The 14,327-nt window shown below is 39.2% G+C and overlaps 1 protein-coding gene across 1 annotated transcript in view; it reads left to right on the plus strand.

Moving 5' to 3' along the window:
* Nucleotides 1-718: 718 nt before the first annotated feature.
* ANTXR1 (ANTXR cell adhesion molecule 1) overlaps nt 719-14,327 on the plus strand; it is a 331,895-nt gene continuing 318,286 nt past the window's right edge. The window contains exon 1 of the mRNA XM_044660903.1: nt 719-870. Coding sequence (XP_044516838.1) covers nt 719-870 — 152 coding nt within the window. The remainder of the gene's footprint in view (nt 871-14,327) is intronic.

Consider the following 14,327-nt stretch of genomic DNA (forward strand, 5'->3'; position numbering starts at 1 on the left):
GATTTGAAACCCAGTTTCTCCAACCCCAAACACTCCTTTGTGATTTTTCCTTCACGCCATTAATTTAGTAGCTTCTGCCCAAGAATCATGGGATTTCTCACCTTTGTGATCTTGGAATTGTGTGTTCCACCCCATATCCACCAACTCTCAGAAAAGTGACCAGGATACAGAAGTTTCTTTTCAGAGAGCATGATGGTCCTAAACAGACTCATTTCTTTTAGAAGCCAAAGTTTGCTCTATCCACTCTTTTCCACTAGATGGCAGGCACTCTCCTCTTAAAAATAGAAAAATAAAGTAAAATTAAAAGGGTGGAGGGAGGGAGAAGGGGGAATAAAGAAAGAATTCCCCTTTCCAAGAACAATTTAAAAAACCCACCCCATTTATTTCCAATCGGAGACAAAGAATTGTCAGGCAGTAGAGTCTCCAATAGCAAAACTCAGAGACCTTTTTGCTTTCTGAGCTCTTAACCATCCAAAGTCATGAGAAGTCCCTTTAAAAAAAAGTGAAATACAGTATTGTGAATCTTGAAATTTGAAACCGAGAAACAGAATTGCAGGGGAAAGAAGGAGGAAAACCTTGAACTCTTCCAGACAATTGCTTCCAGGGGAGTTTCAGAAAGAAAAAGAAGCAGCAAAAAGAAGAGGGGAACTTTGAATGGCTTATTCGTGAGGAGAACTCCAGGAACTTTTTGAAGACAATTCTTGCTTTTCTGGATATAATGGCTATTGTGGAGCAAAGAGCCCTAAGGATTGGCTTCAAGTGTCTCTCTTTAGCCACTTTTGTGCTTGTTTGTGCTGGACAAGGTGGAAATAGGGAGAATGGGGGTCCTGCCTGCTATGGAGGATTTGACCTTTACTTCATTTTAGACAAGTAAGTGGCTTTGGTTATTTTGCTTGCACAAGAAATGTTATTTGACCCATTCTCAAGGTCCAGGCTAAGAGCACCCTGCACTTTGGGAAACACTCTGACTTTCACTTTGTTTTTTGGACAGTTGGTAATGAGTCCAAAGGGACCTGAAAGAGTCTCAAGCAGAGGCAGAGTCCTGATGGGTACCTTAGCATCTTTTGCAAGAGCAGGCTAAACTTGGCTGCTGCTGGCTCCAGGGAAATTGCCTGGAACTTCTCTTGTAAGCTTTTGTTAGGACTTGCCCTGTTCTGGGGCTCCTGTACAACTTCCACCACTGCCTTAAGAGTCTGCAAAGGGGAAAAGTCCCTGATTTCTAAGCATCCTTCTTTCCTGATTGCTGCTCCTCAAACCCTTGCAGAGGATGACTCTCTCCAGTAACTTGGGAGTTTGCAAGGCTACCTTTAAACCCTGGTCTGCTGAAAGAATTTGTTGCGTCCTCTCCCTGGTTGATTCAGATGCTCAGAGTGAGATGGCTGTTGATAATGACAGTCCCATAATTTTAAGAAGCGTAAATATTGTAAATAGTTCAGCTTAGCTATTTACTAGTTGTGCAAATTTGGAAAAAAAATTCCTTGCTCTCCTTTGACCTCAGTTTTTTTTTCAAACCCTTACCTCCTGTCTTAGATTCAATACTGTGTTTTTTGTTTCTAAGGCAGAAGTAGGCAATGGGGGTTAAGTGACTTGACCAGGGTCACACAGCTAGGAAGTGTCTTGGCCTCAGTCTTCTCATCTATAAAATGAACATGTTGGACTAGATGAGTATAAAATGTCCCACCAGGTCTACATTCTGCAAAATGAAGATATTTTAAAGGGCTGAGTTGATTTTTACTCTCAATTATGATTTCTTTTAATTCTAATTAATCATAGTGTTTAGAGATGAAAATGGACTTTAGAAATCTTTTAGTCCAATGCCTTCATTCTCTTAAGAGATAGGTAAACATAAAAAATTTTGAAGGGGAAGAAGAAAGGAATGATGGATGGAAACAAGAATTTATTAAGTATGTCAAGCACTTTATTAATATCTCATTTGATGGGGAAGGAGAAGAGAAGAAACCTTTATTAAGCACCTATCATGTGCCAAGCACTGTGTTAAGTGGTTTACAAGAATTAACTATTTCAGCTACACAAGGATGCTTGGAGATCCATGGTGTTATTACCAACCCCATTTTACAGATGAGAAAATTGAGGTAGAGAGAATTTAAGTGAGTATCTGTGCTTAGATTTGAACTCAGGTCTTCCTGATTTCAGCCTGAAATCTCTGTCCACTGTGCCATCTAGCCACCACCTGGTCAGATACTCTAAAATCTGAGGTTTTTGGAAGCAGTAAGAGAATTATCAGAAGTTATACTTCAGAGAATATTTACCTCAACCTCCTCATTTAAAAAATGAAGAAACTGAGGCTGAGGGTCATTAAGTTACTAGCTGAAACCCATACTATACAGCTAGTAAGGAACAGTACAGAGTTTCGAAAGCAGTCCCTGGCTTCACATCCTGATCGCTTCTCATTATATACTACTTTCCCCCCCCCTAGGAATATAATGCACATTTAGCAGAGAGAAGGTAGTGAAGATAAATGAATGCATGTGTTGTTTGCTTTTTAACTGACATGAGGCCATAGCTGGGGCAGAGGGAGCCACGAGGAATTCTTGGTTTCATGACTAAGATGAACATTTGGGGATTTAACTCCAACAAAATAGAAAGCCCAAACAATGAAACACTTCCCAAACTTATATCTATGGCAAAGTCTCAGTCATTTCAAGAAAGTTTTAGAACATCTACTAACAACATTAGAGAGAAAAGAGCTATCCCTAAGAAGCCCAAATTCATTGGAAGATCTGTCCATTTGTTAATGTCAGGAAAGCTACTTGCCATTGCTATGGTAGTGAAATGAATTTCACAGGCTGGAAAATATTTAGGAGCTTGGAAATTTTTTTTAAGTTCTGAAAAAATAAACTGGCCAACTATACCCCATAATGCCCTGGAGATATATACATACATAAATACACACATACACACAAATATGTGTGTGTCTAGTTTGGGGTTTGGGTACTTTTTTTCTTCCTTAAAAGTTGTTTTAAACTTGGATTGTCCAACTGAAAAGTGAGAGCTCTCTCTGGAAGATTTACGAGAAGCTAGATCCTGAAAACACACTCTTCTACTGAGAAATGGAATTTCTTTTGTTCCTTCCAGCCACAGAGCACCAGCTTGCAAATTCCATTGGCTATACCTCAAAGCCCTTCCCTGGGTTCTTGTCCTTCACAAAACCTCCCTGGGGCTCAGAGCTGCTCCTTTCTTTGTGTTGTAAGGATGGGATTGGTGCAAGGGGGATGGGACAAAAGGAGCCAGAAGAAGACATCCTTACAATGTCCTAAATGCTGAACCTCCCATTCCAGAGGGAGATGCTCTGTTCCCATTTGACTCACATTGACATCTGGGCAGACTAAGTGTTCCAGGGGGACAGGTTAGATCCTAGACTCAGAAAGCAGAAGTAACAGAAATATAGCATGGGAAAAAGAATCCTGGATTTGGAATCAGAAATACCTGAGCTCACAACCTGGATGGGTCATCTCTCCCCTTTTAGCCTTAGTTTCTGTCATCATAAATATATTTTAGCATTTATGAAAATATCAATATAGGATGAATAATTACTATTCATGATAGGTAGAATTTCTATAATACTTTAAAATTTACCAGACACTTTATAAGTTATCTTATCTGATTCTCCCAAGGATCCTATGAGATAGGTGTTCTCATTTAGCTCATATTTTACAGCTGAGCAAACTGAGGCTCAAAGAATCAGAAGTGACTTGCCCAGGATCACATAGCTATTAAGTATCTGGAGCAGTATTTTAACCAGGTCTTCCTGACTCCTGAACCAGCACTCTATCCAGCAAGCCACCCTCTAGTATTTGGATGAATGTCAAACATGTACCTCATGAAAGCATCCCAAAAGTATACTATTTTTTAAAAACACTTCCCTTCTGCCTTAGAATTAATGCCATATATTGGTTCTAAGGCAGGAGAGTGGTAAGGGCTAAGCAATGGGGGTCAAGTGACTTGCCCAGGGTCACACAGCCAGGAAGTATCTGAGGTCAGATTTGAACCCAGGGCCTCCTATCTCTAGGCCTGGCTCTCAATCCACTGAGCCACCCAGCTGCCCTCTAAAAGTATATTATTTTGATCATTGTAAGACTAAGACAAGAAGGGAATGAGATTCTGCACAAAAATGTGACTAAATTAATCAGAAATTAATTTATTTCCTCTTTACTAGCAAATCAAACAAATAGAGGACAGTTTCGCTGGTCTGTATAACATATCCAGAACTGAAATTTAGCCTTAAGAATTAGATCTAGAAAGGTCTTTTAAGAGTTTCTAGTAGAGAAAATATAAAGTTACATCTTCAAAACTCCTGAGCATGACCTAAAGCAATTTAAAATATAATTGAGAAATTTTTAATGAAAAAATAAAAATATAATATGACAAAGATAGTATTAATTTGTGGTTTTCTAAGTCAATATTAAGCCTGAAAGATCTGTGTCTATTTGAGTATGGCACTATTGATCTAGGCCAACACTGTCCTACCATTTTACAAATGATATAACTGATGCCAAGAGAGATGAAATGGCTTGCCCAAAGTGACATGAAGAGTAGAGAACCAGACCTTGAATTTGTTCTTTTGACCCCAAACGTGTTACTCTTTTCACACTTTTTTTCATACATCACAACTCAACTTGGCCTGTCCTTTGCACATTGTTCTTTCTTGCCCATCCGGATCATAATGCTGTTTATGAATTTTATGTGCTTTAGCCAGAGGACAGGTTGAGTCTAGTTGCCAAGAGATACAGAATGGTACAGTGGAAAGTTTGCTCAACTTGGAATTAGAAGATCTGGGTTCAGATCCTAACTCTTATGCTTACCGTCCATGTTACCAAGAGAAAGATGCTAAATTTCTCTCAGCCTCAGTTTCCTTATCCACAAAATGGAAATAATTATACTTTCACTGCTTGTATAATGTGGATTTTTGTTTAGGGAATGTATTTCAAAAACCTTAAAGCTCTCCCCTCTCTTTTTATTAAGTTCAGACCTATGATTTCATTGTTATGGGAAACTTCCAATTAGGAAAATCTGTCCCCTAGTGCATGGAGACTGAGGAGTGAAGTGACTCTCCCATCACACAGGCAGAATCAGAGAGGGGAACTGATGGCTTCTTATTAAGTGGCTACAGAAAGTCTCCTAGGAATGGGTTCACTGGCCTATCCCTTCTGTCCTGTAGTGATTCTTAAGAAATGATTTATTGGTGAGGAGTTGCTGCTATAGTGCACCCAACAAGATGGGCAGAAATCCAAATGATTCACTTCTTTGAGCCTTCCCAAAGCCACGTGTTACTCCATCCAGCTTGCAAAATAGTGCCCTGAAATGATGAACAATTGATTGCAATCAAATATCCTTTCACCCATTCCTTCCACTACCTTCCTTTCTGGGACAAAGGATCATGATCATTTGATAAGATAAAAGTTTCAGCTTATTTTAATTCTCAAGTACGATGCCACTCTGTCTTGGTGGGACTCTCTCTCTCTCTCTCTCTCTCTCTCTCTCTCTCTCTCTCTCTCTCTCCTTCCCTCTCTCTCTCCTTCCCTCTCTCTCCTTCCCTCTCTCCATCTCTCTCTCTCCCTCTTTTCTCTCTCTCCCTCTTCTCTCTCTCTCTTTCTCTCTCTCTCTGTATGTATATACATATATACATACATACATACATATGTATATATATATATATATATATATATATATATATATATATTTAGTGGAACATCATGTTTATTCAACTAGGAGCAACGATTCTTTAATGATAACCTAGAAGACCACAGTAACACAATAGGGCATTATTAGTAGCTCTGAAGACTAGACTGATAGCTTGGCCTGCACAGTGCTTTAGTGATGGAATTTCATGTTCCTTTAAACACACTTTTCTGGTTATGGTCACAAGAAAGCATAGTGCTGGGAATTCAATCAGGCTTCCCTCCCTTTCCCTGATGAAATTTGGAATGCCACTAACCAGAGGAAAAACTTCCTAACACTTAGGGCTGCTCCAAAGAGGAATGGACTATCTTGGGAGGTAGTGAATCCGTTGTCAATGGAAGTACACAGATGAAGACTGGATGATCTCTTGTAGGGAGTGTTTTAGAGGAAATCTCTATTAAGATCCAGGTTGACCTAGATGACCCCTGAGACCTTATTTAATTTTAATATTCAGCAATTCTATAATCCTAAGGACAAATGACATCCATCCATCTATCTATCTATCTATCTATCTATCTATCTATCTATCTATCTATCTATCTATCTATCTATCCATGTGCCTATCTCTGTCTTTCTCTCTCTGTCTATCTATCTGTATCTAACTTCTTTTCAATCACAGTTGAAAACTTGTCTTCCATGGAGAGTTTTCTTGGAGTGGTGGATTCCAAATTCCAACCCAACAAGACCCTTGGTCCGTCTTTTCTCTTTGACAGACTTTTATAATTATGTTTCTTTTGATTTAATATTGGCCACATTTGTCAAGGGTAGTCAATTTCCTTAGGGAATGGAATATGTCTTGTATTCTAATATTTCTCTTTAACTAGCCAATCATTACCCCTATCTCTAATCTTATATATTTCAAGGCCTTCACATGCTGTCATGTACCTTTATCCTTACTAGAGGTTATAAAGGCTTTTATTTAGCCTATTTGTGAGACACCTTCTTGTATCCAACAAGGAAGTTGCCTAATACACCACCCAGCCACTGTCTTTTATTCTCTTCAGCCTAGTTCCTTTTTTTCTCTGTTCTGCTGAGGCCTTCCTCATTTTTATCTACAATAATATCTCAATTTCCATTCTTGATCAATATATTTGCCCCTTTTAATTCAGTCAAGCAGTTTTACTTTTTTAGCTTCATTTGGCATTATGTCAGAGTTAGAAAATCATCTAGTCTAAATCCTGCACTTTACAGATGTGGAAACTGAGGCTCAGATCGGAAAATGACCTGCTCAAGGTCCCACAGATAATAAAGGGCAGGACTAGGATTTAAACAAATGTCTTCTGACTTCAAATCAGGGCTCTTTTCTTCCTACCAACCTATTACTTCTGGAACATGTGCAGCCTTAACTTTAGTAGTGAAAGCTTAGGTGGGCATGCTGTCTTGCTTTTTTAATGCCTTCATTCACTTGGAATTATTTCTTGCCTATTGAAATACCTCAACTCAACAAGGATTTCTTGAGTGTCTGCTCTGTGGAGGATGCTATCTTCAGTTTGGGGAAGATAAGGAATCTGGAAAGAATCAATGGAATATCTTTAAGGAGTTTACAGTTTAATAGTGCGGTGTGCAAGCATATAACAAATAAATATACAGAAAGGTTCAATGTGATAAATGCAAAGGAAGGAGCCAGCTAAAGTGTTATCAGAAATTTGAGAATAGAGGGGTAGCTAAGTGGCTCAGTGGAGGCCTGGAGATGGAAAGTCCTGGTTTCAAATCTGACCTCTGACATTTTCTAGCTTTGTGGCCCTGGGCAAGACACTTAACCTTCATTGCTTAACCCTTACTGCTCTTCTGTCTTGGAACCAATACTTAATATCAATTCTAAGACAGAAGATAAGGATTTTAAAAAGAGAGAGAAATTTGAGAGATGACTTTCACTTGAAAGGAATCACCATAATGACTGACATTCATTTATTTGAGGCTTTAAGATTTAAGAGACACAAAGTCTTCAAAGAGAAAGTAGCTCATGTATTGTGCCTAGAGTGAAGTCCTTCAAGACTCCTGTCATAGCCACCTCATTGGTTTTCCTGTTTCCAGCCCCTTCCATTTCCAACTCATCCTCCATATTTCAAAATAATGTTCCTAAGGAAGTTCCTTCCCCTGATCACAATCCTGCAGTGGCTCCCTATCCAGATAAAACACAATAGTTAAGACTTTCCATAATATGGCCCTCACCCATCCTTCCAACTTCATTTATACTCTTCCATTTCACAGATTCGATGTCCTAATAGCACTGGGGGAGATTTTATTCCAGATCCAGATAAGAATAGGTAAAGGTGTCTAATTAATTTGGAACACAGAATAGGCAAATAGTAAGGAAAAGCATTTATTAAACATTATGTGCTAAGAACAAGAAACTGATGCTCTCCAAGAATTTCAGTTTTCACTGGGGTAGATAATATTCAGAGGACATTTCAACTGCAGGATGGATGGAAAGACCTGGTGGTTCTTAGGGTTCAGCCCCATTGCATCTATATTGACAATGCTCAATGGTCCTTATAGCATAGTGATAGGGCATATAGTAGGGCCAGGTGGTCCTCCATCTTGCTGCAGAGATTATAGTTGATGATTTCCTTCTAATCTAAAGGATTTAAGTGGCTATACTGATCCAGCAGTCAGGAACCTGGCCTGTTGGAAATGTTGGATGATCTTGGTGGACTCTGGACAGGCAAGATTGGGTGAGGGCCAGTGGGGTAAGGAAAGTGTGATAGAAGACTTGAAGAATGACTTGGAGGCAGATCGCGAAGGACTTTGAATGTTGGTATAAGGAATATATCCTTTATCCAATAATTGGTGAGGAGCCCTCAAAGATTTTTAAGTGACATGTGCTGTTGAGAATCTCTGAGCAGCAGGAGACATGATAAAATAGCTAGAGGAGAAACTAAAGGTGGGAAGGTCTAAAAGACATAACTTCTAATTAGTTCAGTTAGTTCTAGTTAGGAGGCTATTTTAATAGTCTGAGAAGATGAAGATGCTTAGCAGTGAGAATTAGGGAAAAGGGGCATAGAACTTAGGTGAGAGACATTTTGAGGATAGTTTCATAAGGATTTGACAAATGCTTTTATGTGGGAGTTGGGGGAGAGAAAAGAGTCAGAAATGACTCAGGTTTTGAATCTGAGTGAGTGGAAGATAGTGATGCTATCAATAGAAATGAGGAAGCAGGTATTTTTGGGAGAAGGGGAGATAATTTGTTCTGTTTTGTATATGTAAAGTTTGATGTACTCCTGGGAACAATGGATACAAAAGAGATGTTCAGCAGGAAGTTGAAAATGGAGAGGAGCTTGGAGAGACACTGGGGTTGGGAGTCATCTGAATAAAAGTGATCATTGAAGAAACCAGTATGAATGGGATCATCAAGGTAGAAAGTAGAGAGACAAAAAAAAAACCCCAAGTTCAGAGCTTTGGAGGATAACTGAGTGTAAGAGGAAGATAAGAAACCAAGCGATTAAGAAGAAACAATCATCAAATAGGAAGAAGACAAATTTATACAGTGTCACTGAAACCATGGAAGGAGAGAGTATTAAAAGAAGAGGAGTGTTTCTGTGTCAGATGCTGCAGAGGGTCAAAGAGGATAAGGACAGAAAAACGCTCATTGGTTTTGAGATAGGGAGATAAAGAGGTTATAAGCCACCTTTACAAAGGGTTGAGGAATGAGCAGATGGTGGCAGGAGTGGAGACAGGGAATATAGATTACTCTAAAAATTTGGCAGTAAAAGGAGTAATAAAAGATGATGATAATTTCATAATGGTAGCAGTGTCACCTTAAGTCAAGATGTATTGAATCTGCCTCTTCAAAGAAGATATACACACATATACACGTACATATATTTATATATCTACATCTAGATATCTAAATAGATAGAGAGATCGAGAGATAGAGAGAGATAGAGAGAGATAGAGAGATAGATGAATGGATGGAAAGGTAGATAGGCAGATAGACATAGATAGATAGATAGATAGATAGATAGATAGATAGATAGACAGACAGACAAAACAGAATGCTTACACTTTCAAATCTGAGCTAAATTAGTGTTCTAGATTTTCACTTTTGATCTCTGTTTCCATAGAAAAGTATATTATTGCATCCAGCCATTCATTTGTCATTCAGTATACAACACTGAATCAGGTGTTATGGACAAGGCAGATGTAGTGAAAGGTCTCTCCTTTATAACCTAGTTAATGGGGAAAAGCAAATAAGAAAAAAAAAAGAAAACAGGAGCTAAGTTAAAATAATATCATTCTAAACATAGAGGAATTAAGGAACACAAAATAAGAGAAAAAATTGTCATGGTGGAAATAAAATTGATTAGGAAGATTTCTTGAATTAGGTCTTAAAGAAAGTCATGGGGGCAGCTAGGTGGCTCAGTGAAGAGAGAGCCAGGCCTATAGTGGAGAGGTCCTGGGTTCAAATCTGGCCTCAGATACTTCCTATCTATGTGACCCTGGGCAAGTTACTTAACCCCAATTGCCTAGTCCTTACCACTCTCCTGCCTTAGAACTCATATTGATTCTAAGACAAAAAGGAAGGGTTAAAAAAAAGTCATGGCTAGGAGACAGGAGAGAATTCAAAGAAAAATAGGGAAATGAAAACAAGCATAGGTGTGCTTATGAAAGAATAAACAAACAAACTTGATTTGGCAAGATAATTAAGGACCAATCAAGGAATCATTACTGTTATTTTTTCGGTCCTGCTGACTTTGTTACCCTATTTGGGGTTTTCTTGACAGAGATTGGAGTGGCTTTCCTCCATCAGTTCATTTTACAAATGGGGAAAATGAGGCAAACAAGGTTAAGTGACTTTCCCAGGGTCACATAGTTAGCAAGTGTCTGAGGCCAGATTTTAACTCAAGTCTTCCTGACTCTAGGTCCACTACTCTATCCGCTATACCACCTACCTTTCCTAGTCAAGGAATACTATCTTTCAAATTAGAAAATACTACTACTGGTGAAGATTAATACTTCTGAAAATGTGTGTGGCAAAGAAGGCATTTCATCCTTCCCACACAATACACACATACCCTGCATACCCTGTTATGATACAGTAGGTGCTTAATAAATAATCACTGAGTGAATTGAATTAAATGTTAAGATTGTTCTTTGAGGGTAGCTGGGTGGCTTAATGGATTGAGAGCCAGACCCAGAGACGGGAGGTCCTGGGTTCAAGTATGGCCTCAGACACTTCCTAGCTGGGTGACTCTGGGCAGGCCATTTAACCCCCATTGCCTAGTCCTTACTGCTCTTCTGCCTTGGTACCAATACACAAAATTGATTCTAAGATGGAAGGTTAAGGGTTTAAAAAAAGAAAAGATTTTCCTTTGGTAGGTGTCTCCATCTGCCCTTTGCAGGATTTATTGCTCTTTATATGTATAATGCTCTCACATGACTGTTCTAGATGAGTCTCCCTCCCATTATTTCCCTACCAATATTCCACGGCTTTTTAGTGTTTTAGGTTGTGCTTATATGCATCCTTAAAATATTCATTCTATTCTCTCTGAATAAGACTGACCTCAGTCTTTATTAATATAGAGCAACTGGTTTGAGTCACTAAACTATTTTGCTTAATTCAGTTCAGACCTATGAGTTCAGCCATTGTGGCCAATTTGTCCCCACGTGGTTTCTGAACTTTGCTATTCATTATTATATTGTCCTTTCTACAAATGGGAAAGTTTTGGGGAGGGTTTGTTTGTATGTTTAACACGGGCTGTACTAAGAGATAAATCACGTCTGAGGATCAGGTAGATTTATGTCAGCCAAGGCAGAGCTGAAAATAGAATTTACCCTCACTTATGGCATCTCACTTTTCACTGGCATACACCATTCCACCTGGTCTGCTGCCTTCCCTTGACTCATTCTAAGAAGGCTCTTCTCAGCTTCTGCATCCTCTTCCCATATTGTCCGTTGGGCTACTCAATTGGTACTTTTTTGACCTTAGTGAAAGAATTCAAATACAAAAATTCTGAAACCAAGGGTCACCCAAAAGAAGTTTTTATTCCCTCTCGCACTGTATATTCTTTTATAGAATTATAGGATTTTTAGATTTGGAAATAACCTCAGACACCATGTAGTCTAACTCCTTCATTTTTTTTTTACCCTTGTACTTCGGTGTATTGTCTCATAGGTGGAAGATTGGTAAGGGTTGGCAATGGGGGTCAAGTGACTTGCCCAGGGTCACACAGCTGGGAAGTGGCTGAGGCCNNGTGGAAGATTGGTAAGGGTGGGCAATGGGGGTCAAGTGACTTGCCCAGGGTCACACAGCTGGGAAGTGGCTGAGGCCGGGTTTGAACCTAGGACCTCCTGTCTCTAGGCCTGACTCTCAAAACTCCTTCATTTTAAAGATGAGGGAACTCAAGCTCAGAGTGTTTAAGTGATTTGTATACAGTCACATTCCAAGTGACAGGTCTGGGATTCAAATCCAAGTTTTCTGATTTGGAATTCAATGATTCTTTCATTTCCTTTTGCTGCCTTCCATACCAAGCTTCTTGCTTTCTTCCTGGATGTATGTGTTGGAAAGTTCTTTTATTTTTTTAAAAGCATTTAACCTGTCTTTTAGTGATGGAGGGGAAGAGGGGATGACTCTTTCTGACTTTCTACTCACTTGAGATGGCATGCCTCATTCCAGTCCAGCTGTCCTAGCTCTTCTGTGGAAAGGAGTATGGAGTGCTTTACTCTCGAAGGCCTGGATAATCTTGGGGGATTATAGAATTTAGAAGTAGAAGGTATCTTAAGGATCAACATCTAGTTTAGTTAAAGCCATCATTTATAGTTGAGGAAGTAGAGGGCCTGAAGAGTGAAATAATTTGCCCAAAGACAAACTATTTTTAAGGGGAAAGAGCCAAGATTCTAACCAAATCCATGTCCCTTGATTCCCAGACAGGCTCATTCCATGGTGCCACATGTTCTTTTGTTTCTGGTATATTTATCTTATTCATTCCAGTAAGAGGAGTTGTTAAGTTCTTTGAAAGAGTAGCTAGGTGGTGCAGTGGATAGAATGTTGAGCCTGGAGTCAGGAAGACGAGTTCAAATCTTGCCTCAGACCTTTACTAGCTACGTGAACCCAAGCAAGTTGCTTAACCCTGTTTGCCTCAATTTCCTCATCTGTAAAATGAGCTGAAGAAGGACATGGTAAACCACTCCACTATTTTTGCCCAGAGAATCCCAGGTAGGATCACAAAGAGCTAGACATGAATGAACAAGTTTTTTGAAGGCAGACATTGTGCCCTTTGCTTCTTCTTTAGCTCATGTATTTCAGAGAGCAGAATGGTAAAAGAGAATGAGTTTGGAGAGTCTCAGATTTGAATCCCAGCTCAGCTCTAATACCCATAAACCATGACTAAGTGGTCAAGTCCTTTAAGCTCTCCAGGTCTTATCTACAATATTTTATTTGCCCTACTTATATCAACAGGATGTTGTATGTCAATGAGATAAAGGACATGAAACAGTCTTGTAAATTATACGGGACTTTGAAAACCACAAAACATTCCTCCAAATAATTGTTGTCATTTCTATAGTACTTTAAATTTATAAAATACTTTACTAATGAAAGTACCATCATCCCCATTTTATAGATTAGATGCATAGAGGTTAAATGACTTGTCCATGGTCGCTCAGGTAGGAAGCAATATCAAGAGTGAGATTTGAACCCAGGTCTATAGACCTAGGTCTAGAACTTCTTCCACCATGCCACACTACCTCTATTATTGGTGATACATTAAATCCTTTATAAATCCTTGTTAAATGTTAAAGTTTAAAGATGGTCTGAATTTGGAAAATGCTTCTGTATAGTTTTTGCAAAAATAAAGAAAAGCTCATTAGTTTGGCTAAAATGATGAAATCTAATACTTTTTCAGCATGCACATGGCAGGTCTGAGACATATGCCAGAGAATATGCCAAGTGTCCTTCATGTCTTTTACTGCAGGGAAGCCAATTAGCAAGAGGTTATTTTGAACATTCACCTGGCAAAAGACTAGGTTTCGTTTACACATTGAAAACAGACACACAGTTTTAGTCATATCCAGGATCAAATCTCATTTATATTTATAGGAAACATACCCAAGCCAGCTAAGAATGCCAAGCTTTGCTCTTGGATTGGAGTGGATTCTTGAGCCCTTGGAATAATTACAGGTTATCTCAAGACAGTTACTTCCTCCATCATTTTGGGAGTATATTCTCGGCTCTGACGCTGTCTTACAGGGGAAGCAAAGTGCAAGCTATTTCTTGGCTGACACAAACAAACAAGCCCTCCGCAGTCTGGCTCCAACCTACCTTTTCTAGTCTTATTGCATATTACTCTCCTCACTTTGCGTCCCAACCCAATTGACATTCCATCCTGTCTCCAGTCTTTGTACTACAGCCTCTGGCTCTGCTTGGAACATAATTACTCCTCACTTCTGTCTCAGATAGTCCTAGCTTGCAAGCTTCCCTCAACTCAAAAACCACCTCTCATAATAGACGGCACTTAATTATCCCATTTCTAGTACCTGTCCTCTTACCTCTGAATTTACTTTGGAATATCTATTTATCTATCTGTCTGTCTATCTATCCATCCATCCATCCATCCTCCATCCATCTGTCCATCTGTCTGTTTATCTATCTACCTACCTGTCTGTCTGCCTGTCCATCTGTCTATCCA

The sequence above is a fragment of the Gracilinanus agilis genome, chromosome 2, assembly GCF_016433145.1.
Source record: "Gracilinanus agilis isolate LMUSP501 chromosome 2, AgileGrace, whole genome shotgun sequence".
Taxonomy (NCBI): Eukaryota; Metazoa; Chordata; class Mammalia; order Didelphimorphia; family Didelphidae; genus Gracilinanus; species Gracilinanus agilis.